The following is a 24,868-nucleotide window of genomic DNA, read 5'->3' on the forward strand; positions in this document are numbered from 1 at the left end:
GTTTCCTTTTTTTTTTTAAACTGTTTTTCAAATAGATCTTCTGACAGTCAGGCTGCAGCAGCATCAATATAGTTCTCCTGAAGTAAGGACAAAATGTCAACTGAAAGTTTTTACTGTCAAACAAATTATGAGCTGACTATAAAACAGCTGCGTTTAGAGTTGAGTTTGATTTAACCTTCTAAAGCCCATGAAGTAATTGTCACAACACAAACATGTTTGGAATGTCTGACAAATTTGTCCCCCCCCAAAAAACCAAACGTACATTTTTATATAAGTGCTCTAATTTATGTAGCTTTTGAATAATCCAGAATTTCTTTCATGGAAAATGCAGATGCCTGTGTTGGCTTATATCTATCAGATTTTTCAGGGGGGGGAAATTAATGATCAAACTTCTGAAGTAGAAGTCTCAAAATCCTGAATGTCACAACTGATGGATCATTAAGGGCGATCATTTCATGGTCAGATTCATGAGCTAATATCATATTTCACTGGCGATGCTCCTCAACCGATCAGAATTCAGGGTGTGACAAACGACTCTGACTGGTTTTCAGATATGAACAATAATCCTACATGTTGCCTCAGTGTCTTTTAATTTAGTACTGAGACTTTCTACACGCTATAATCCCGGTGCTTCAGAGGAGAACATGCAATTCTGTAAATCCTGGTGCTTTGAAGATGTGTGGACGTGTGTGTGGCCGTGTTCTGTTTCAAAATGAATTCTTGTACAGGTCCGGACAGGGAGAGTGTAAAGTCTTTTCAGGATGCCACGCGGCAAATAATTGTTTCTCCGGAAGAGAAGGGATTGTGAAATCTGAAGATTGTTAGAGTAAGACAGCGAGTTTCTGGAAAGTTCTGTCGCTGCTGGGAAAATTAAAACAGATTAAAAAGACGACCTGCTAAATATTCTGCCAAAACACAAAACACTTAATCTCAGTGTTAATCTGCTGAGTCATCGTCTGGAGACTGCAGCGGTAGCACGTCCAGTCACGTCGCTTGCCCAGAACATCCAGTGGTGGTCAAAGTACTTTATTTCATCGCTTGAGTAAAATTACAGATACTACTAGTGAAATACTACTCCAATAAAAGTAAAAGTTGCCAAATCAAAAATTTACTCAAGTAAAAGTAAAGAAGTAAAGAAGTATTTTCTGTAGAAAATACTTAGAAAATACATAGTACTTACTTAATACAATTTACTGTGTGAATAGTACTTTGAATCATAATTTTGCAGCTTCAAAAAATAAAAATAAAGATAACAATACTTACGGATGGATAATGTGTTGTAGACTGTTCACTTTGCAGAAGTAACCTGAAACGAGACCTTTTTTTAATGTAGTGGAGTAGAAAGTATTATATTTATTTGTCAAATGTAGTGGAGTAACAATAAAAAGTACTCAGCAAAAAATTCTACTCAAGTAAAGTACAAAAATTACTTAAAGATCCCATATTATATTCTTTTTCCACAAGTTAACGCAGTTCTCAGACACTTATATGAAATATCTGTGACAGTCTTTGGTCAAAATAGCAAACAGATGCTGCAGGACAGCGTCCGTCATTTCTGTCTCAAACAGCTCTGCCAGAAAAGCCTCTGAAAACGAAAACGAAACTAAGTTTCGTTAAGTGTAGCTACCCGCGTGCACGCAAGAATGTGCATGCATGTGCACACACATCTTGTGGACATTTTCGTACTGTGATGTCGCAGTCAGAGAAATTTCTTCCCGAAGCGTTTCTGTACTTGATTACAGAACTACGCAAACTACGCAGGATTGACTGGATGGCTTATTTAGCTGTTTTTGGGTTGATAATGACCCAAACCTACATAGGAAAAGTGAGTTTTTCATGATATGGGACCTTTAAGTACAGTACTTAAGTCAATTTACTTAGTTACTGACCACCTCTAAGAACATCCCAGTGATGATGATTGTATCTGGGCTTCTCAGAGGCCAAGTCAAGACCTTAAACTTGTGTTCCTCAAGACTTCCATGCCATCGGCCTGAGATCCAGCTCTCAACTCCAAAATGCAAACACTTACTTCTTTAATAAATGCATTTGTAAACAATCTGTTTTTGCAGTTTATTTTTTTTCCAGTATTTAAACATGTTCACTTAACTACCAAGAGCCCAAGCTGTTCCCGGGTCTCTCTCTCTCTCGCTCTTTGGCTGTTGGAATCCGATGACATAATCAAAATCAGCTCCATCTGATTGAGCTAAAACAATGTTTTCCAGCTGTTTGAGGCTGCCAGCAGGTACGTAACACAAAGGATGAAGTCCTTCCCTCCCGACCTTTCCGCTGCAGCCTGGCCAGGGAAGTTTCCTCCGGAGACAACAGCCATTTCCTTGGAACAATTTGCATTCCTGAGATGCTGCCCAGCCCTTGTAAACAACATTCTTTCTTTTCAAAATAAAGGCCACAGAAAACCATTATCCCCCAGTCTGATCTAGAACCCCCCCCCCCCATCTACACAGTCTCGGTCTTTTTACATCCATCTTTGTCTCTCTTGCACTAATGTCTAACATTTGCTCTGTCTCCTGATGTTTCCAAGGTTTCACTGGAAACTTCCAGGGGCCTTTTGTGACAACAGCCGAGCTTGACTGTCGACAAATGACCGCATCTTCACATGTGCTCGGTTTCATCTGAGTCCCAGTGGGCAAAGGTGGAGCGACACTCGCACAGCACATACAGCAACCCAGAGGACAAACACAACTTCCTTAACACGAAAACATGCTGATAAGAACAAATTATGAAATGTTTTGTACTAGTGTGTTCTGTGACTGTGAGAACTCTCTTAGAGAGAGAGAGAGAGAGAGAGAGAGAGAGAGAGAGAGAGAGAGAGGGAAAAGTTTTGCTCAATAAAAAGAAGATCTAAGCAGAAAAAAACCAATCCGGTCACTGACACTGAACAATAAATCTGCAGAAATTAAATTTCTTGCACAAGCCAATAAAAACCTTCAGTTTAGGCAGAGCGGAGAGATGCATGGATGACTGAGTCAGTCTCATCCAGTTTGTTCAGTCTATCTCAAACCGGAACGTCCTCACCCCCCCGGTCTCCCCCCCCCCCGTCTCCCCCCAGGACATTCTAATCTGTCCGTAAAAGGAGGGAGCAAACATCAACAATGGAAATTCCAACAGTGCAGACGTCCAACACCAGAATGGATTATTTCACAAATCACTCATGTCGAGGGGGGGGGGGGGCGGGGGGTGTTAATTTCATTCCCCGCAGTGATGTCGAAAGAACGCCAGCCAGGTTTGAAGCAGAGGGAATCGAACGTTGCGAGGAAACTGCTTTGAAACATCAACTCTGTGTAATGCAAGTCGGCTTGTAGCTCGTCGGTCAGAATGCATCGCATGAGGGCCTCCAAGTATTCCCGTTATTATTGATGATGAAAGAGAAAAATGTGGAGACCTGATTGGGAACATCTGAGAGTCATTCTTACTGCATTCTACTTACATTGAGAAAGTGCAGTCGGTTTTTCCTTTTACAATTTACACCAAGAAAAAAAAACTAAGCTTTTGGCCACTGATGCTTCAAAGGTGAAACCTCAAGAGGGGAAACTTATCCAGATAGCGCTATCGAAGGCTGCACCAATCAGAACGCTTCTCACAACCCACCCTGCGCAAATAATCAGAGAAAGATAAGAAAGCGATCCGTACCGGTGGTTCTGCTATGAAGGCGAGCCCACAACTTCAGCCGTGTAGTTTCTCTCTGCTTTTAAGTCATCCTAGACTAAACTGTGAACAGATATTACCTGAAATTACTGCAGACGGACGGAGGTCAAACATCCACCCACTTCTTAAATAAGTCCCATTCCCCATGCTAGATGTGTCCGGATGCTTTCAGAGAACAGTTCATACCTATTCTGATTACAACCTGGATGTTAATCTGAGGTCATCCTGTTAGAATCAAGGCGACCCTGAGAAACATGTGATCAGAATTGATTTTTTTTTGCCATTGTCAGTGAAAGGATTCCCAAACTAGGAATTGTTCTCAGTGCAATCGTGCAACATGAAACATAAAATAATGACAAATAATAAAAAGCAAAACTACAGCGCTATGCTACAAGGTTATGCAGCAAAAGTAGACTAAGTCAAAACCAATATGAATACAAAAACCACCACAAAAACAGCAGCATCAGGAGTGGATCCACAGATCAGCAGCAGCAAAAACAATCACGCAGTGCAAATAGAACAGTGCCAGCTACCGGTTATCAAGTGTTACAGTAATAACGTGTCCAAACGGCACGGCATCAGTTTCCACAAGTTCATATTTTGTTATTTGTGATCATTAGTGAGAACTGGTTATAATGGTCACTGACCAGACAATTCTTATGCATGTACTTAGTGTTAACTACAATTGCAGATTGCTTTGTTTGCAATATTTGTTGGTGAAAGATGTTCACTAAGGCAGCCATGCTGCAGAGGCAGTGACAAGGACTGATGATCATTACACTGATACCATCAGAAGCATTGTAGAATTCTTTTTTATATCAGATATCATCATGTTCGATATTTAATAATATGTAGCTTGAAGGCGAAAAGATCTGAAATAAATACAATAAATTACGCTGGTGAATGTTTTATTAATATCATTCACTGCAACTGATTAAAGGCAAATTGATTAATGTTGAATTAAAAATCTCGGTTTACAGTCTGATTACTGCACGTGATTACCTGATTTTATTATTTACTGGTACTACCTAGTAATTCATTTTCTTTTGATGTCTATAATCACTGAATTAAACAAACCACAGAAAACTGTTCATTCTCAGAGTCTTTATTTACTGCATATTTTCCATTCTGGCCCAGAAATAAGTGCATTATGGACACTTTGGTGCATGATGTTAGCCATATGTGCTGCTGTTTACTGTCATCACTCCAACACTTAGTGATGGCACCACGGTGCGCAAATCAATGGGCGTGTGCACAGATGGGACTGGCCATTCCACAGAGTTCACTGGCCCCGCCCTGCAGCCCTTTCTTAGCCTATCAGCTCCCTTGTTGTTGTCTAATTTCTCATTCCCTTCACCTGCGCTTCTCTTCTTCTTTGTCCACCTTTGTTTCAACCATAAAATCAAATCCCTTGACTATAAAATTAAAGTGTTTTGAAATCTGCTTTTGTTGTGTTTACAGTTTGCCTTGCTGTCGACTTTACATTAAAGTACATTGTGCTTCAGGAACGTCGGAGATGAATACTTACAGCTAGCGTTCTCTTGCTGTGCTGCATATTGAATATTCCTGACGCTCCTTTCCTTTGGCTGTCTCGCCTTAAATCATGTGGCGGCCGGCCTCAGCAGGAACATCTGTCATGGAGGCAGACGATGCTGAGTGAATTTCCAGAAGGGTTCTTCCTTAAAATAATTTCCCACTCAGGTCGTGCATTCCATGTCTCCATGTGTGTGTGTGTGTGTGTGTGTGTGTGTGTGTGTGTGGTGAAACCCAGCCCACCCAGACCCGACCACCACCTGACCCAGCTCGAGCACCTTCAGGACCTTTTCCTTGTGTTACAGTTTGGTGCCTCCGTTCTCCAAAAACCTAATAACGTGAATTTGAAAAAGGACTGAAGCTTTGTCAAAATGTAAAAAGCAGCTGCCCTTCATCACTGGGACATTACCATCATCATCATCAGAACATTCATCACATAATCTCTCCCGGGTGGAGAAGACACCAAAATGTGCAGTTCCACATTTTAGATGTGTCCGTTAAAACTCATATAAGCGACGGCGTGAACCCGGAAGAGAGGCCTCAGCGACGTCAGAGCGCCGACATAAAACAGATCTGGAGGTGGAGGCGACGGGGGGGGGGGGTCCACCCTGGTGACTTCCGGTCTGGTCCAGACTCCCCGCCTCCTGCAGTGGATGAGGAAACGGACAAGGATGGATGGTAGGATCGAATGGAGGCAATACTAGATCAAGGATGTGTTGTTGTTGGCTCGCTCTGCGGTCTGTCCCACCCCACGGCAAACACACACACACACACACACACAGAGAAAGAGAAACACAACAGAGATTTCCATGACAATGGCGTTCCAACCGGGGGTGGTAACAAAGCAGAGTGACCACAGCCCTTTTCTCCCAACACAGAGGGGCTGGAAATCAGAGCCGGACCAGGGAATCATCTGCTCCGCTGATCAGGCCACAAACCCAAATAAGCCGTGTGATGACTCCAGAGGACGGCCGGCGTCTGGGCCGGCCGACAGGGAGGTGGCTGGCTGGACGGGGCCCGTGTGAGCTCACGAGAGAAGCGTCTTCATTCTCAGGTTTCCTTTCTAACACGTCTTCCTGATTGTGCGGTCGCTGCTTTCCTGCCTCCGTGCGAACAGTTTAATGTAATTGCGTGGAATAAGCCGCCGGCTGGGTCTGGAATGCAGCTCGGAGACGCCGTTCATGGTCCGGTGGAAGCGCAGGAACGACACTAACCAGGCTTTTCACAGCACATAATAGCACGACACAACCTTGAAGGCCTCCTAATAAAAGCCACCCTCCATCCCTCTCCCTTTTTTTCTATCTCTTTATTCTACTGAAAGTTAGAACGTCTTCTGCTCTCCTACCAGAGGTTTACTTTTCAGGATGGTCATAATCAGAATTTATCGAGTATACTCTATATAAAGGGTGATTCTCCTTTCTGAAATGTTCAACAGGGTGTGATTGAATGTCCGCCTCGTGGAGCGACATCATGCAGCTCAGAAATACCCAATAATGCACGTTTTGACCATCAAATTCACACCTCAGGGCTGTGGCACAAAACTCGCTCCATATAATGACATCACACCTCATGAATGAACGATAGCATTTACTGGAAATCCTAGAGAGAGCTGGAATGTGGGCGCCAGTCCCGTGGCGTGGATGGAACCCCGCCCAGCGGTCCAGATGTTTGCAGCATGCTGTGACATGCGTCCCGTGGTACCTGCATGAAGAACCTGACGTGCTGCGACGTTCAACCAGAGCTGCACGAGGGTGAAACGTACTTAGAACCTCTGGAGGTCAGTGAGGAGAGATTTACATCGGCAACTTCATGCATCTTCTTACACACACACACGTGTGTACTATACAGTGAGCGACAGGCTGTTCCCACGGTGATAAAAACACCGTCGTTCACCTCGTCCAGCTGTCTCTGTGCGTCCGTCTGACTGAAAGGCCTTTCTTTCTCTGTGACCGACTGCAGCAGCAGGGCGGTTTGACTCCCGCCTAAAACCCCCACCCGGCACATTACACCCAAAATATGCCCCCGCCGGGACCCACCTCCAACCTCCTTACAGCTGCATGCTCACACATCACTTATAATCCACACTAATCTCACAGGATAGTTTTACAGTGTTTCAAAGGAACGCCATGTTTTGAATGTGGCGCATTTTATTTCCCTGCATTTGTTCATTTTGATGATCGCAGTTGTTTTTTTTACTGTTGCATGCAACAACAGTATTAGAGCTCCTCCTTTCTCGCTCTCTCTCACTTGCGCCGTTAGACTTCAGGATTCATGCACGTATAGCACATTTCGAGCTCGTGCCAAAGTGGTGCCATTTTCCAACCAGTTAAGACATTTCCATGCCAAACACCCACCCTGAATGAGAGAGAGCACATTGTCCCCTCCTGGGACCTGGTGTCCACATATGAGGACATCGGGTGTGAGGTCGTCTCGTCTCCAATACCTAATTCTGGCGCCAAATAAAAGGTTTTGCAGATCACTCCTCAGTTGTCACTAGTTGTTCTATCAAAAGTCAAAATTAATGTTCTTAATGTTGCCATCATTTTTCTCAGTACCTACATAATGACTAAATAATATTATATTAATAATATATTCATATAATATATTGATAACAATAATAGTTTTACACTCATCAGGTCCCAATCGCCCAAAATGGCCAAGATAAATAAAAAATGCTTGTCATCCAAGAGTTCAGGTTAAAACTAGGTGTGGGCAGATGATATAATCTGATGTTAATGGTTAGTCAATGCGCAGCGAGGACATCGTTCCAATCCTCATATACATTTTCACCAACCCGTCAAGTTTTTCTGGCATAAGACGCTCCTGTGTGGAGATTTCACAGGTTCTGGAACATTAGATCCCCAGTGGTAGATAATTAATGAAGTTGAACTACTGTCCCATGTGCGTAAAAGACACAGACAGCGGAGACATATTTCTTTCTGCATGGAATTATTAATGAGAGGATTGTGCTCTTCTTTTTACACAGATTGCATGTTATTAGACTAGCATATACTGGACACACCCTGATATAGACCCGGCTGCCCCTTGGTTTGAAAGCTGACGTCCAACAGATGCAACAACAATAACATCTATATACACAGCACTGAGATAAAGGTGCAAAGCTAGAACATGGTCCAAACTGATGTCATCGGGGCCTGAATAATTTAAAGCTTTCCTGGGAAAAACCAAAGTGGCTTGTTATCAAGCAGAAATAGCAGTATCGTCATAAATAACCCATAAAAGAAGCCCGCAGAGATCCGTCTCCTAAAAGTTTAAATAATTAAACGCTATCCCTGAGAGTAGCGCTTCAGCTTAACACCAACTATGCTGCCAGCATAGAAACAAACAGGAACTTGAGGCCAACCGCGGCGATTAAAGAGAAGTCAACTCCTGACTTTCCTGATGCGTCGCATCAACCAGACGGAGAGGTTTTACTTTCTGCAGCAGCAAGAGACATGCGAGTAGACAGTGGGAACAGGATGCACCGAATCACATCCAGGTTGTGTGTTTTGTACGCCTCTCAATGGAGAGCCATGATGCGATGGAGTCAGTGGATCACCAAGGGGAGTGGAGTCCAAAGCAAACAGGCTTGTCTCTTGCACTGGGGCTGAGTCAGAGCTGCAGCCAATGTCAACACGACCCAGCTCAGACTTATATTAAAGGTTAACAAGCAGAGTGATCGTCTGAAACGCAAACAGGCTGAGAGTCAGGCCAGCCTATTTGCTGTAACATACAGTCAACAGAGCCCAAACAGTGATTCTGACCCTCTTTATAGACTCAGCCAGTCTGATGCAATCAGATGTGACACCTCAAAAATACTCCTGCCTTCCTGCTTTGTGTGTTTTTGCTCCTGCTGGATGAGAGGAAGGCGACGCCGCTTTGTTCCAAGCTAACGACTGCTAACATTGGATCAACATTCTCGGACCAGACCGAACACAGGAAAACGGATTAAAAGACTTGTCTCGATCCAGAACGAGACCCCAAAGCCGCAAATCTCCCATCCTGCAAGACGAGGCATGCGGTCTAAAAAAACGTGCACTGATTGCCTTGTTGGTCGCAGAGTTTAGGTTTACAACGCCGCAAAATAAAACTACACAACATCAGGACCTGGAATTTGTGCCCGGGTCAGTCACAGCTCCACTGATATGTGCAAAAGCACAATAATCATGCTTGATCTGCGTATCAGACATTTACATCAGATATTTAATCACATATTAAGCTGCATCTGTGTTATAGAAATAGAATTACTGTATTTCCACCCTTTTATTTGTGCATTTGTCTCTTTGACAGGACACTTTCTACATTTGGTTGAGCTTCAGGTTGGATTTGAGCTTGGAATGGAACTGACTCCAAACCACAAACACAAGCTTACACAACCCACTCCTGGAATGCAGCGCCATCATCCTGGAGTTCTTCTTTTTGTTTCTGTTTTAATGCCTGATTGAGACCTCATTGAGATGTGGTGGTTTGTATACATGAGCTTCTTTGGATAAACAAAGCGGATAAACATCCCTCCTTCTTCTATCAAAGAGACACCATTGAATGATCTGCCTCTCGCGAGGGACGGATGCAGGCCGGCGTCGGGTCGGTGACCCCGGGGGGGGGGGGGGGAGGCAAGGGGAGCAGTTACGCCAAACACTGAACATAAAGGGCACTCACTGGAAAGAGTGACAGCTGCAGAGGAACTTGTTAAATGCTGACAAATGGCTGCAAGACTTGATCCTGTTTCCAAACCTGTTGGCATCCTATCGCCACCTGGTGGTCAAATGCTCTCATAGCATCTGCGCTGGTAAGAAAGCACATTTTGCCCATGGAATAAAGTTTATACTGTAAATTTAATATATGTGACCAAAGCAAGACATTTAGACATGTTATAATATTGATCACTGCATGAATATGAACTAAAAATGACCAAAAAGCTCTTGTCTTACCCCTAGAGGGCAAGACGGGCGTAAGAGGCACCTACCGGAAGTCTGGTGCTGAAGAGAGACAAACAATGAGCAAAAGTTTTGTTGCGTGAACATTTTTATTTTTATTAGTGCTGAGAACAACTTCAGAGGTGCTGCTGCAGTAGAACTTCGACTTACCCCTGAATAAAGACTTATTTTTTTTCCTGGATCTTTATAGACACCTGAAATCTATGAATATTTACATATTTAAACCGATTATATATATAAACCGGTTTGATGCGGATGTGATGTCACCTGATATCCAACATTTTTATTTGATGGAAATACACATCTTTCTGAAAAAAACATCCTTTTTGAGCCACCTGGACAATTTCTACAGAAGAAGAGCCCTGGAGGATGAGTTTCCTACGTTCAGGATGTGACTAAGAAGGAGAAGAATGTTGAGTCTTTCTTGAACAACAGTCGGATTCTGTGACAGTCAGATGAGTGATGATGGAGGCTTGTCAAAAACATTAGTCTTAGTCTGGACATTAAAAAAAGTGGAAATCTGTAAAGCCATCTCACCAATGGATCAAACACACATTTTTAACATTTTTACAAATTCTTAATCGCAGACTCGGAACCTGGGAACATCCCAGTCTGAGATGACCTCAGCCCCCCGGCCCCCCAGATTAGCCGGTGCAAATGTGTTTTGGACCAGCTACGGAAGCAGCTTCCCGCCTGCGGCCTCAGTGCTGCGTCGGCCCAGGGAATATTTACAAGCACTCTGGAAGCAAGCAGAAATAACGGCGTAGGACAAACGGCGAAAAAACTCTGAGCTAAATTCAATCAAATCTGGGAAAGTTTCTGCAACAGGTTTTTCCATTTTGAACTGTTTAGACTGGAGAGCGGGAATAGAGCTAAACGGCCCTAGTTAGCCCCAGTTAGTATTTTTTAACAGACAGAAAAGAGAAATAGCACTTATGCTAACTGCTGTAGTATCTTCTTTACAAATATTAAGGATGGTATCAATCTCTCGGCTAACTGTCCAAGGTGACCTTCAAAAGTGTTGTATTCTTCCTTTAAACTGAATTTAGCCCTGAGGAAATTTTTTACAACAGTATACCTTAAAAACACAATGACGATATCCTCTCAACGCAGCATATATTCACCTCATCATCTATCTATATATATGTATATACAAAGCTATCCCGATGAGCCAAAAAACTAAAATCAGGGGATTTTAAATTACCGATCCACGCAAATGAATAATACTGGACTACAATGTCCTACGAATACAACGACAGAGCACATCCCGAATACCTTTGTAAACACTCTCCGTGTTTATGTCTTTATTTGCGCCCTTTGACTAAGAGGAATGACAAAACTAAAATAAATAGAGCCTCCTTCAATAGGAAGCCGCTTCTTTCTTCGCCAATAACTATTCAGTGTTTCATAGCCTGAGAATTTCTCCACAGTTATGTTCCAGATAAGTAATTACCCAATGGTGTCGTTCATTTCTTTTAATCTGGTGTGGCAAGAGATCTTTAATACTGAGAGGAAGGACTCGAGGAGGCTCAAACACTTGAGGATCCAGCTTCCACTGTGTCCTGTCTGCAAGAGTTTCAAACCCAGTACTGGTTCTTTTTCAAGGCCGGGTTCGTTGTCCGACAATGCTGCAACAACTCCGGGTCAGCATCCTTGGCGTCTATGTCGGACATGGGGATGTTATTAGCTGGGTCGGTTTTACGGAAGGTTTCTGTGCCGGCCACCTCTCCGTTCTTGGGTTTGGATGCCGCCGACTGGACGTTGTGTTTGCCCGTCTTGTTTTTACGGATCAGGTAGTAGGCCAAAACCGCTACCAGCAGCAAAAGGAGGATCACTAAGATCGGGATGAGAATAGACCAGAAGTTGCTACGCCTGGAAACATATGGCTTTCCGTGGGAGTTTGAGCCAGCTGTTGTCGTGGGGGCATCGCCATGGGGCCAGTCCATGTTGCCCCTCCAGCGGGGGCTGGCCGGAGTGGAACGAGGGGACCCGCCCACTTCAGGGAGGTCGTTATTGTCCTTTGAGGTGGCTTCTAAGGGAGTCCTCAACACAGTGGCAGGATAGATCCCAGAGGCGTTATAGGCAACCGTCTGGAAGGGGAAAACACATTCTGCAGGTGGAACCCCATGAGCTTTGAGCAGGAAGCGGGCTTCATCCTGAGTGATACTATCAGCTGATGCAGAGGAACCATTTAGGATTTCCATAGCTACACGGCCGTCGTCCAGGTCCTTCTGGCTGAATGTGTCCACTGGCTGGCCTGCATCAGGACCCCCAGACGTCACAAAACGGGCCGCCCTTGGCTGTTGGATGACCGTAAATGTGGGGTTGGCTCTGGTCTTGTTGGCAAGGGCGGTTGCATCCACAAGCTTACTGTCCAGTTGCACAAGAGCACCTTGGGGTAAGAGAGGATCCTGAGCAATATTGGCCAGAGGCTGGACGGTGATGTTGAGCACAGAGGAGACGTTAGCAGCTCGGCTACGAGCTACAAATGCCACACTGTCTCGAGGGGAAGTGGACTTCACAAAGCGGACGCTGACTCTTCCTTCTCTGATCTGTTTCTGGGTGAAGGCAGATGTAGTCCTCCGGTCCACCATGACGGCCGCATATTTAGGAACACTTGTGATCTTGTAAAGAATATCCTCCTCAACCGGGCCCCCCGTTGAGACCTTTAACATCTCTTCAGTCACCAGGGTTTCGTCACTGCCTTGCTTCACCTTGATGTCAGGCGCGAGTTCAAGAAGTAGGGTGTGAGCCAGGACGCCAATGTGAAGCGTATGTGGCTCCGTTTCATGTCCTCCGTCTGACACAATGAATTCCACAAAGCCATCAGCCAGGCTGCCATCACTGTAGAAGCCCACCTGTCCGTGATTGATCATCTCTTGCGTGAACTCAGAAATGGGCTCCATTGTGAGCGAGTCAACCAGGCGACCGTTGGTCGGGGCTTTGGTCACTTTGAAGAGCACCTCGTCTGGTGGGCTGTCCTCATCTTGAGTGTTAAGATGCTTCCTAGTCAAGATGGTCACAGAGCCTTGAAGAACCTCCAAGAGCATATCTATCGTGACGAGTTCCGGCGGTTCGGAGCCACGCCGTTTAACTGAGATGGCAAAAACCTCTTCGAGGACCAAGGATTCGGCCGGTGATGCCAACTCGCGGCCCTCAGACTTTAGACGAGCCCTGAAATAGAAGCTGTCAGTGGAGGCCCCTGAGTCGTCATGGAGATACTCCACATTGCCTTGAGCTACATCTTCCTGCATGAAGGTTGGGGCATCTCGTGGCAGGCCTTGACCACCCAGAGTGATTTGTCCATGCTCAGGGAAACGCTTGATTTCAAAAACCACGTCCGCATATCTGCGCTGATCTTCAGGTAGGCTTGCCAAAAGGTTGGAGGCATTCAGAATTGAATCATCAATGGCTTTCCTCTGGCCTTGCACAATTTCTAGACCTGAGCACAAATGATAAAAACAGACACAATTTAAAATTTCAAGTTTATGTAAAGGCCATGAATGCTCAGACTGCTTGACTTAAAATTCAACTTTTTCATCTTACAGGGACGATACTAGAACACTCTTACATTTGCAATAAAATGAAACTAATGCACTGCATAGTCAACTCCGAGCCTTCGCTCAATTTATTCATTTTGCTCATTTGCTCAGTCCTTTACCTTTGTTCCTCCACAGCTGTGAGGAAATGTTGCTGTGAGCGGCATAGTAAGAGATGGTGATGGGCAGAATGTGACGGACCTCCGGGGCTGGTTGGGATGACAGCGTCAGCTCCATAGAGTCACCCAGCGCCCAGAAGGGCTCCTCGGGTATCTGGTGCTCATAGTAGATAGTCCCCGCCTCCAGCTGTGGGCCAGAGGAAACGACATCAGACGATGGTGAGATGTTCAAACCACATTTTAGTTTAAGCCCGTTCACTCCCTTTGATGTTTTCGGGCAACACAGTGAAATGGGAGCTCTAAGGCTGCAGCAGTGGTTTGGCTCAAATGTACTGGTACCCGTGCTGGGGAACTGGAATGTGACGGGCCTCTGAGGCCGCTGAGTCTGAAAGTTTTCTCTCACAAGATTCAACTCGTGCATCCGCAAACACAAACTCGAAACATGTCTTCAGTCCTTCATCGCGTTTAACTAGCTGTTAAACTTTGTTCCTTTCTAAACAGGGAAAGGATTCGTTCGCGTGCTCATCCATAGATGGTCGGATGCTAGGAATGGATGCATGGCGGTACAACACGATCAATTGATAAGAATTATAAAACATATGCAAATAATACCAGCAGGAGTTTGGACAGAGATCGGTTCCTTTTAGTGCATTAGCAATGTCGACCTCTGCTGGTGGAGAAGGGAAATACGACGATGGCTGAGACGGATAAGTCAAAGGTTACGTTCATCTGTAAACATGCTGAAGCTCCATCCACTTTAATATTACTTCATAGGAGAAAAGCAGATTTTTTTTGATGCAGAAGATTTATCAGGTGAGCACCTGCATCGTTTACCTGGTTGGTTAAGACGACTAAAACTATCTGACGAAGCTCAGGAAAAATCGTATTCAGCCCGAGACGAGATGCAAACAGTCGTAGTTTCAGAGTGTGAACTCAAACCAAATCACCTGCCAGTCATTTTTTTCCCAGCTGTTCTCAGGAACAGCATCTCTGGTTCAGACTGAGTGAGCTTTACTGCAGACTTCACTGCCCCCAAGTCTTTAAATCAAAGTCAATGCTGAGGGAAACGCAGTAACACAATAACAGACCTGTGAATGTATTCAAATGAGCCGAGAGAAACGGAATTTAAATGACTTATGTTCTAACTCTGGAGGGATGGCGTGCTCCTCAGCAGCCTTTTGTGTTCAAAGGATGATTTATATGCATGAAAGGGGCGTAAAAAGTGTGTCTGTAGAATGGATTAGTTACACAGACCTCATATTAATATGAGTGTTGAACCTGAAAAGAGAAAGGATTCATTTCCCAAAGAGAAGAGGTGTAATTTATGATTGTTGGCAGACCTGGATGGTTCTTTTTTTTTTTCACAAGCGTCATTTTAATCATCGTGTGCTTTAATGCATTTTTAACTTTTACATTTAATGCCTTAATCGTAATTAAGATTACGTTTATGGGAAAGAGGGAAAATGGGATTAATCGGCTCCTGAAGGAGCGTTGTTCACAGAGAGGAACTCATGAATCACCTGTGTTTGTGAGAAATGGGTTATTTCCTCAAACTGGTTTCGGTCTTTGGCCAGGATGAGTCTCCCCAAACGCGGCGGACGAATCAGCGAGTAGCTGATCTCATTTCCATCCTCATTGGTCACCGCTCCCAGATTGGCGCTGGTGATTGGCTGCCGTGTTCCTAGGAGAGCAGAGCATGGAGGTCATTTCCTGCGCTGATGCTTCATTTTTCATACAGTGGTTAAAATTATTTTATTGATCAATTGCAGAACTGAAGTTCTGTGAGGTTACAGGGTTTTTTAGGACATTGGCATCTTACCTGGGAAAACCGTGAGCTCGTCCCGCATCACCATGGTGATGGTGAGAGGCCGGGCGGTGACGACGAATTGGTAGAGAGGACTTGTGTGTTGTCCGTCCGTCACTTTGAAGCTGAAGCCTCCAGAATCGTCACCTGCAGGAACACAAGAGGTAAAATAACAAGGACAACAAAGCGCAGAGGCGAGTTACTTCCTGCCCTCTCACCCTCGTGAATGAAGATGACCTCCCCGTTGTTGATGTGAGACTGTGTGAAGTTCAGGACGCCCTCCTCAGGCGCCTCCTTCAGCGCCACGATCCCGTTGGTCGGCGCCTCGACGTGGTAAACCAGTTCTTCCAGTGGGGTATCCGCGTCGTCGGTGTTCAGCATACTGGAGGTGATGTCCGCTTCCTCCCCAGCGAGGACCTGTGAAAAACCACACAGAGGGAAAGTAGGATGAAAACAGGTATGTTCAGGGGAGTTCATCCCAGTCGTTCGACTTCATTTGGAGTGTCAACACTTCTTTAATAAAATAATCTTCAAAGAAGAAGATAGATTCTTGTCTATCACAGCGCCGCTGTGCGATGTCTGGCCTGTAGGCGGACAGCTTCAGTTTCAAACATGCCTCTTTTACTAACGCTGTTTTTACAGACGCCGCTTTATCCGTCTCATCTCTGAATTGTTTTCGTATTTAGTCTCAAAATGCCGCCGGCGTCGCACACTCGATGTTCTACACGCCACACTTTCACAGCAAAGGGCGCGTATCACCTGGTCTCCTCTTGAAATAAAGCCGTAATCCCTTGTCCAACTATGTTGAAAACGATGACTGGAACTTGGTTCTAAGGTGCTAAGATAGCCCACCGAACTTCCAAGAACCTTGCGGTGAATTCAGGGGCGAGCTAGAGGATCCCCACCATACATGACGGGTCAATAATCAACCGAGATATTGAAGATCATCACTCAACTTTAATCATCTGTTCCTGGTAACATTCCCAACATTTTCTGAAAATGTCATCGAGATCTGTTTCCTTTTCAGTTATCTTGCTAACAGAGAGACAAACAGACAAACAAAACAAACCCACGCCGGTGATTACATAGCTCCCGCCTCGGCGGAGTTAATGATGAGAGGCAGTTTAATAACAGCATCCGAAGCTCCTGTTATCAGAAGATGGAGCACGGCGGTGTAGCTGAACGACTCTGTCCGGGCGGAGGGGCTTTTAATGGACTTCTAACGGTTGGATGACTGAAAGGAGTATTAATTGAAATAAATTGTCCTGATCTCTAGAAGGACGTCCTTAAAGAGCTCAAATCAGCCAGGAGTGGGCCGAGGGTGCCCAGGAGTCACAGGTGAATATTGATCTGGGAAACCTGCTGACACCTCCCTTTATCAAGAGTCAAGTCTGTCTCGGCACAAGAAGGCCTTCAACACATACAGCTAGCTACTGGCCATTGAACGGCTTGAATTTTTCCGAAATTCCCGGAGCTAATTATAAGGATTCCTCTGTAATTTAATCTGTAGGTTGCATGTGTGAGGAATGACATCGGAAGGTTTCCCTGCTGAGAAAAGGAAAACTTCAAACCCGACCCGTTAAAGTCGTGTTCGATCAATTCCCGCTCCATTGAGAAAAAAAAACAGAAAAGAAAAGAATGCTTTTATGATGGGATTTCTCCACAGACGTGCTAATATTTAGCATGTCCACAAGTGTGGTGTATCAGCATGCTAATGTTTTAGTAGTACAGTACAAAACTAGGGAATATCATTAGCTTTGCATGCATTTTTCCCTAAAAAATATATTTCTAATCTCAAGGTGAAGCGAGCAGAAAAGTTGAGTGTTAGCTATGTGAACGTTAGAATCTGCTAACGTGGAAAAACATGTGCCTGTGATTTCAGTGCTAAAATGAAGTTCATTTTATTCCTCATGACAAATAAAAATGAATATTTAATGAAAGTTAAAAGAAAACTTATAACATTTTGCTTCGGCTGTGGAGGCAAATCAGCAGAAAGGAGGATTCCAGCTAAAGAAAGACCAAATAAAATTATTAGGCCATATCATTTTTTTAAACGCCTACATTACCGGTACACATAAATTCTGTTTCATCTGCATTTACATGAAAATACTCTGTGTTTTTAGCCGCACCTGCAGTGAGTGAGTCTTTTAACCGCTTGCTGTGCAGCCGTCGATGATGGGGGGTGGGGGGGGTGCAGAAGAGGGATGCTGAAGGGGCCGGAAGCGATTGAGACCCGTCACCGGCAGAACCTAACATCTGATACCTGAAGTCAGCTAACTCCTTCAGGACGGGTCCACGCCAGACTCCTGCTAATCAGTTTGGGTTTGGGCCAGCAGGGACGGATATTATCAGAAGGGTCCTGTCAAGATGATCAAGAACCTCTCATGAGTCTGATGTCTGATGCCTCAGGCAGGAGAGTGTGTGTGTGTGTGTGTGTGTGTGTGTGTGTCACATCATCCTGCTGGAAATGGAACGATACCTGTGAGATCGTTCAGACAGTCGGATCGAGCCACACCGCTATACAGACATGTGACATGTCTCTCCCTCTCAAGTGCATCACTGTCACTTCACCAACACCACCACCAGCAGCAGCAGCACCTGCAGGCTCCAGCTGAAGGTATTTGATCTCAGTGCCTTGATGTAAATGTGTTGTCAGGATATAAATGAACGGGGGACATTTAATGTAAAATAAATGTAACTACTACTCCTTAACATGCTGTTAAAGAACTATTTATTTTATTTAATTATTTAACAGCACTGCACTGGACAGCACCATATATAGCCGACTACCTATGGAGCTGTCCGGTGCTGATCCTGAGTGCCATATGTAGCCGGGATCAACATTTCAGCACTTGCTGTTATTATAAAATAAATCATTTCAATTGATCAGGTTAAGAAAACCACACGACTCCATCGATCAATAATAAAACTTATTCAAGTAAATAATATTAAATAATAAATAAATAAAAATATCATCCAACACAAGTTATGGCATTAACTTTGTTCAAAACTATTTTGTCACAGTTGAGGGGCAGAACTGCAGAACAACCAACAAATGTGGGCTGTTAAGAACATGTGTGACAGATGCAGCATTTTACAAAAACAAATGTCTGCACACAGCTCTCGCAGGCCACAAAAAATGACTTGGAGGGCCACATTTGGCCCCCGGGCCTTGAGTTTGACACATGTGGTTAAAATGTTTGAACCACGGGGACAAAAGCTTCCCGTCAACTAAATTCAAACGGAAGTTCTCTAAACCGCTGGAGTATTCCAGACATACAAATTCAAAAGAACCTGAGGCACAAACCAGTTTATTAATATTAATACAAATAAATTTCCACTTCTCCTCACTTTAATTTAAACAAATGGCCTTGTCTGACAAAGATGTTTGTAAAATTAATTACTGCTTTGACAAATCCAGACGGGCGCAGACAAATGTTTCAGAATATTCTGTCACTAACTTCTGACAATTTAATTATCTTTGTTTTTGTTGAAGTGCTAATTGGAATTGGGGGGGGGGGGCTGACAGATTAAAATGCCTGAAGACTTTTAGATAAAAGACCTTGATTGCTTTTGTTTCGAGCCTGTTTTCAGTGTTTTTTGCAAGACATTTCCAAATCAAGTGTTTTTTAAGAGGAAATATGAGGATCTTTTAATTGATTTCTCTGAGTTGTTTGATTTATGAAAATGATTCTACTGATGATAGCAATCACACAATACTGATAAAATGAGACCAAAAACACGAGACTGAAAAATTATTTTAAAGCCTGTAGTACACACTTTCCGACACCAGATGGCACCACAAGCCCGCTTCACATGGGGCAACAGGCAATGTAGGGCAGGTAATCTGAAAATGGCCTAGCAAATGATTGGTTCATACGACAATCAATGCATTTAGCAGCAAAAAGCCTGCCTGCAAATGAAATCTGATCAAACACAATGGCTGGAATTTCATTTGGAAGCAGTGATGGCAGAGGAGCCACAGGCAAATGGCTTGTTTGAGACAGTGTGTGTGTGTGTGGGGGGGGCAGCACATGTTTGAGGCCCCATCCCGAAAACTGCCCTAGCAGCTCAACGCTTGGCTGGTTTTGCAGTGCAGGCGGGTACAAAGATGTTTGTGTCACTCCGTAGTGTGGAGCGGCAAAGTAAATAAGAGGATTGATGCCTCGACTGAAACAAAAGCAACAGTCCAGCCCCCCCGGCGTCTATCAGAACAATCCAAATGCCCTCTGTGACCTTTCTCCAGGGATTATATTATCCAAGCACGCAATTAGTCCAGAGACAAACTTAAAAAGTGTTCGGATGGAAACACAGTCCTGCAAGAATATGAAAGATTCAGAGGAGAGAGGGGGTAAGACAGGCTGATAGACGGCTAGATAGAGCGAGAAAAAGTAAGGGAGCTACTTTCAGAAAGTCAGACAAACCCGGAGGGAGAAGCAGACGGAGGCCGAGTGTGGGCTCTAATGGAGGCCGAGTGTGAGCTTTAACGGAGGCCGAGTGTGAGCTCTAATGGAGAACAGCTGTAGCCTGTAGCCCGGCCCAAACGGGATCAATAGTGTGCCTGAACAGTGCCTAATCACACTGACGTTATTCATCGTGTGTGATCATCGACTGCAGAGGTGAGGACACACACACACACACATGCACACACGTACACCCACACACACCTCCTGCTTTAAATCAATCCCAGCGCCACTGGGTCAGGACAGACATCCATATATTATCGCGTTACTTTCTGCAGCCGCAGCAGAGGAGGCGCAGGGATTGGCTGCCGCCCTCACGCTGCTAGAAAGCCGCGGTCTTGTCGACCATCTTGGCTTTTCCAAAAATACGGGTTGCCAGGGAGACGGGGAGCCGCAAGCGGAGCAGGGAGGGCTTGAATGACACAGTTGGTTTCCAGCTCTGTGAGCTGATTATTGCTGGCTTTTTCCAACTGGGTGCTCGCCCCTTCGACTTCACTGGAGCCTCAAAACTTCTCTTTCACGACTGATCCGTAAATCAGAGCGAAGGCGTGGCGCACGCTCTAAAACGACTCCGAACTGACGTTTTTTTTTTTTTTTACAGTAGCTGTGATGGAATTGTTTAGCAATAGCTTGAGAGGGAGAAAAGCTACGGGCCAATTCTAGGCTACTGGAAAAAAAGTGTATAATTGATGAATGCATGCTAGATGGAGGGGCGTGGCCTCGGCCAGGAAAGGGCGGGGACAGGCATTGATCAGATAATTAGAGTTAAACTATAGCCTGTAATTTCACTATTATTATCTAATGACAGCCAGTCAAGTGCTGGAATAATACCAAATGAGATCTGCTGTCATTTTACTTTATTGCTCCGATGACACAGAATATATATATATATAAAATAATGTGATTTACACATGATAATCGTGGCGCGGCAGTTATAACAACCTCTAAATCCTCCGGATGCAGCCACACTGCAAATAAATAATACTCTGCTACAGCCTGAAATATACCAAATGATTCATTTCATATTCTAAAATGTCACATTTATGGCTGCGGGTTGGTTTTGAGACTGCATTAAAATGCCTTTCGTGGCTGAAATGATGCTCGCCCTGCTCTGGCTGCACACAGCAGTGCATCATGGGGCTCCTGCGTGGCATGCATGGTTTACTTTTCACATTTTAGAGCAGTCACGCTGAGAATATGCAAATTCACTCCTATTTTACGGCGCTTTATAAAGACAAACACGCTGCAGCAGAAGCAGTGATGTTGTTGATCTCTTGTCTGCGTGAGAAAAAAACCACACAAACTCCCAGCATTTTTTGTTGTTGTACTTCGCTCAGTGAAGTGAATTTAACTGTCGGTTCATACATGATTCATGGCGGTGGACCGCCACCGTGGCTTTGACCCATCCGATATCGCTGAGAGGGGACTGCAGAGTTCATTCAGAGTTTACGGCCCATTAATTGTTAACACCGCGGTTCTGAAGCTGCGACGATGAGATAATCCTCACGACACGACGCCTTTCTAGTGGCTTGGACTTTAAATTCGGGCAAACACCATTAAGGTCACACACTTCCTGCCAAAAAAAAAAAAAAAATGAAGGTATGCCTCGAAACTAAACTGAATTGACCCGTTTTGGACTTTTATAAAGCACCAATTCTGATTTCTATGCTGCGACTGAGGCAGAAAATGAATCCATGAAGTGGATTCAGACATAGATCTGCAGGGAGGTTCTATTCCGAGTCAACGTGTGGCTGTATAGACGATGAAACAGAAACATTTCAGTCCAGTTTGGAGGAAAGGGTCAGAGCAACACAACATGAATGACAGAGGAATTGTTTGTTTGTTTTTTACCTCCACTCCCGTGTTTCGTGTCACTCTTGGCGGCTCGTCGTTGACTGGTATGACGGTCACTGCGATGGTGACGGGGAGGCTCCGGCGCTCGATCTCGTAGGCCGAGGCAGAGAGCGTGAAGCTGTCCTCCGTGGTCTCGCTGCTGTCATGCGTGTAGTAGACGTGTCCAAGTTTTAGCTGGAGAGGGCAAAAAAATAAAGGGGACATATTTTTCCATTCAGTTCTGTATCAGAGGTGAACGGCTGGAAAGAGAATAAAATACTGCAACGGGGCGGTTTCTCTTCACATGCATGGAACCGTCATATTCAGCTTCACCTGGACAGAAACTCATGACACAGATTCTCATCTTCATCTTCATCGCTGAAGGAGTCTGGTTGCTAAGACTGGCATTGGGCTCCTGATCTTAGACAATAAAGCAACTTCGCTGTTGCGTTTTTCTGGGTCTGCTCTCACCTCAAGAGACCTGCAAGCGTTTTGCTTTTGGACAATTTATCTTTTATTTTATTTTATTCCGAGGAGATAATATATCTTTAAAAGTGAGCGATAAAGGCTACAATCGGATCCTTAGCTGCAGGAAAAGGAACAAATGTCCCTGGTGGGACAAAACCTTGAGGGAAACCGGCTTCACAAAGGAATCAGTCATCCTGGGTCAAGTGAGCTGGAAGGGGAGCAGCACCTGCAGCCGGGCCGAGCCAACTCCTCCGCCTCCTTGCATACAGAGGAGCAACCTCAGCACCAGGCATCGTATGCGGTCGCATCTCAGTCCTGCATTCCTGTTTGGATCAACTAAGTTGTGTAGGAACCGTCTTCCTCAGATCTTTATAAAGTCAGAGAAGCAATTTATTGTCCGCAAAGACAACCGTTGGAACCATGTCTGGACAAAAAGCCGGTAAACTGCCGTCAGGCGAGGACCTGGGCAGGAAGGCCCAAATGGATCCCATATGACTAGCATCATTTGGGGCTAACAACCCCCCCCCATCATCGATATGGATGAGGAGGAGAACCGGTAAACAGCAGGCGGTTGTTGTACGTGTTGCCTTTAACCAATATTTGATACCTGCTGCATAATTTATCTTATTTTCCACCATTGTTTGATGTCAAAGCCGAGTTTGCCTCTGGTTGGGTCTCAAAAAACAAAGATGTCTGTGTGGGCTTTAATAGATTCCCACAGATGGACGAGCTAATTGGGACCTGAAGGAAAGCGGAACTGGATTAATGCATCTCGGATGTTGGAGGTGTTTCAGATTTCCTCCAGCTGGACCCCCACCTCGTCACCGCATGATGCACATGACTTCATCGTCCAAACCAAAGCAACCGTTTATTTATCAGGTCCAACTTTCAGCTTTCATCGGTGGTGTCTCCACCAGAGTGACACATTAGCATGCTTTCATTCCGCTTCTGATATATAATCAATACAAATGGGCAAAAACTAAAATAAAAAGTTGACCCTTCTTGTCTCGCCGTAGTGGAAACGAACTCTTTCCTGTGGGACTCTTTAGCGAGCGCCCTCTGAGGGAACTGCTGCTGGTTTCAAGCCAAATGCAAGAAGTGACTGAACCATGAAAAGGAAAACACAGCAATGCAAAAAGTAAGTCGAAACAGATTTGACTTAAATGTGGAACAATTAGGGTCTGGTTTCGAAGAGGTTTGGAAGCTTCTTTAATATGTTGGGAGATTTAAGTTTGTTCCACTCTCTTCTCTGCATCCTAGTAAAAGCAAACAAATCCAAAAAAAAGTTTTCAAAGAAGCAGCATGTAAACGTTTTTGGGTCGTCTTTTTCATTTCCCCGCCAGTGGATGATATCTGCATATTCTTTCTTTGGTAACAGAGTAATCGCTGCTGTACAGTCGAGCAATTCCAGGACACAGTGGGATCTTTGAGAGACTCCGTGAGTCTGGCAGGGAGCAAGGCGCGAGAGTTTTGTGTGCACTCACACATTATTATAGGAGCATACCGGGCCAGTCTATTTTGGCTCCAGGCGCTCCGACGCCAGCGTCAGTTTTTCCACAATGGATCAGCAAAAAAACGGAGCTGAGATGTAGGAGTTATTATAAGATATGTGTCTAACTAGCGCCACTAAACTGTGGTTCCCCCAGCGTGCATGATGGTTTTTCCACCGGTAACTACTCATGTATTTGTAATATTTTCCTGAAGCTGCGGCCTCTGAACCACACGGAGGGAGACCAGCTATCTGTGCTGCAGCGGCTCCCGGATCCTCCCCCCCCCCCTCCCCCTCTCCATCTGGTGCAACACAACAAATCCAAAACAGCTCCCGAGTACTAATTGGGAAAGTTCCATAGTAATGCTCTCATGATCTAGTCTAATACTCCTTGGAGTTATTAAGACCGGATACAAATATGGATTATTGGGTTTTGAGAAATCTGACATAACAGAATAATAAGAGCAGGCATCTATGGGAAGCTCTTGTGTTTCTATGGAGGCTATTAAAGAAATTATATACTAACTAGATAGTGGATCGAATGTTTTACTACACAGTCATTTAGTAAATGTAGTTTTAGGTCATTTATGTATGACTCATATTGGGCTAAAGAGAAAGAGCTGGTCCGGCAGATGCGATTGTTTCAGGATGCTTGGTAGCTTTTTGTTCCAACCATCTGTAAATTCTGGAGCGTTTTCCATCCGATAACTTCCTACCTCTTCCCATGTGAAGTACGTGAGCTCGTCGCCGTCCAGATACCGGATCTCGCCATGCTGCGGCGACTCCTCCACAAAGAAGTCGATGTTTGCCGAGCTGTAGAAGGGATGTGAGACGTTGATGACCTCTGCGTTAATTGCCCTGCTGAGGCCTTCCTTCACGGAGAAGTTGAAGGTCTGGACGGGGATGAGCCGGGGCACAGTCTCCACAGAGACGTGCAAGTCCTCTACGGTTGTAAAGCCGTTGCTGACGTCCACCGTGAAAACGTCACGGCCCTGAAAGAGACGGACGATCCGTTCATAC

At 44.8% G+C, this 24,868-nt stretch overlaps 1 protein-coding gene across 1 annotated transcript in view; it reads right to left on the bottom strand.

Moving 5' to 3' along the window:
* Nucleotides 1-11,710: 11,710 nt before the first annotated feature.
* cspg4 (chondroitin sulfate proteoglycan 4) overlaps nt 11,711-24,868 on the bottom strand; it is a 49,760-nt gene continuing 36,602 nt past the window's right edge. The window contains exons 5-11 of the mRNA XM_068739788.1: nt 24,565-24,840; nt 21,910-22,086; nt 15,814-16,012; nt 15,611-15,742; nt 15,312-15,472; nt 13,795-13,978; nt 11,711-13,575 (exon numbers count right to left, since the gene is read on the bottom strand). Coding sequence (XP_068595889.1) covers nt 11,711-13,575; nt 13,795-13,978; nt 15,312-15,472; nt 15,611-15,742; nt 15,814-16,012; nt 21,910-22,086; nt 24,565-24,840 — 2,994 coding nt within the window. The remainder of the gene's footprint in view (nt 13,576-13,794; nt 13,979-15,311; nt 15,473-15,610; nt 15,743-15,813; nt 16,013-21,909; nt 22,087-24,564; nt 24,841-24,868) is intronic.

The sequence above is a fragment of the Brachionichthys hirsutus genome, chromosome 5, assembly GCF_040956055.1.
Source record: "Brachionichthys hirsutus isolate HB-005 chromosome 5, CSIRO-AGI_Bhir_v1, whole genome shotgun sequence".
Lineage (NCBI taxonomy): Eukaryota > Metazoa > Chordata > Actinopteri > Lophiiformes > Brachionichthyidae > Brachionichthys > Brachionichthys hirsutus.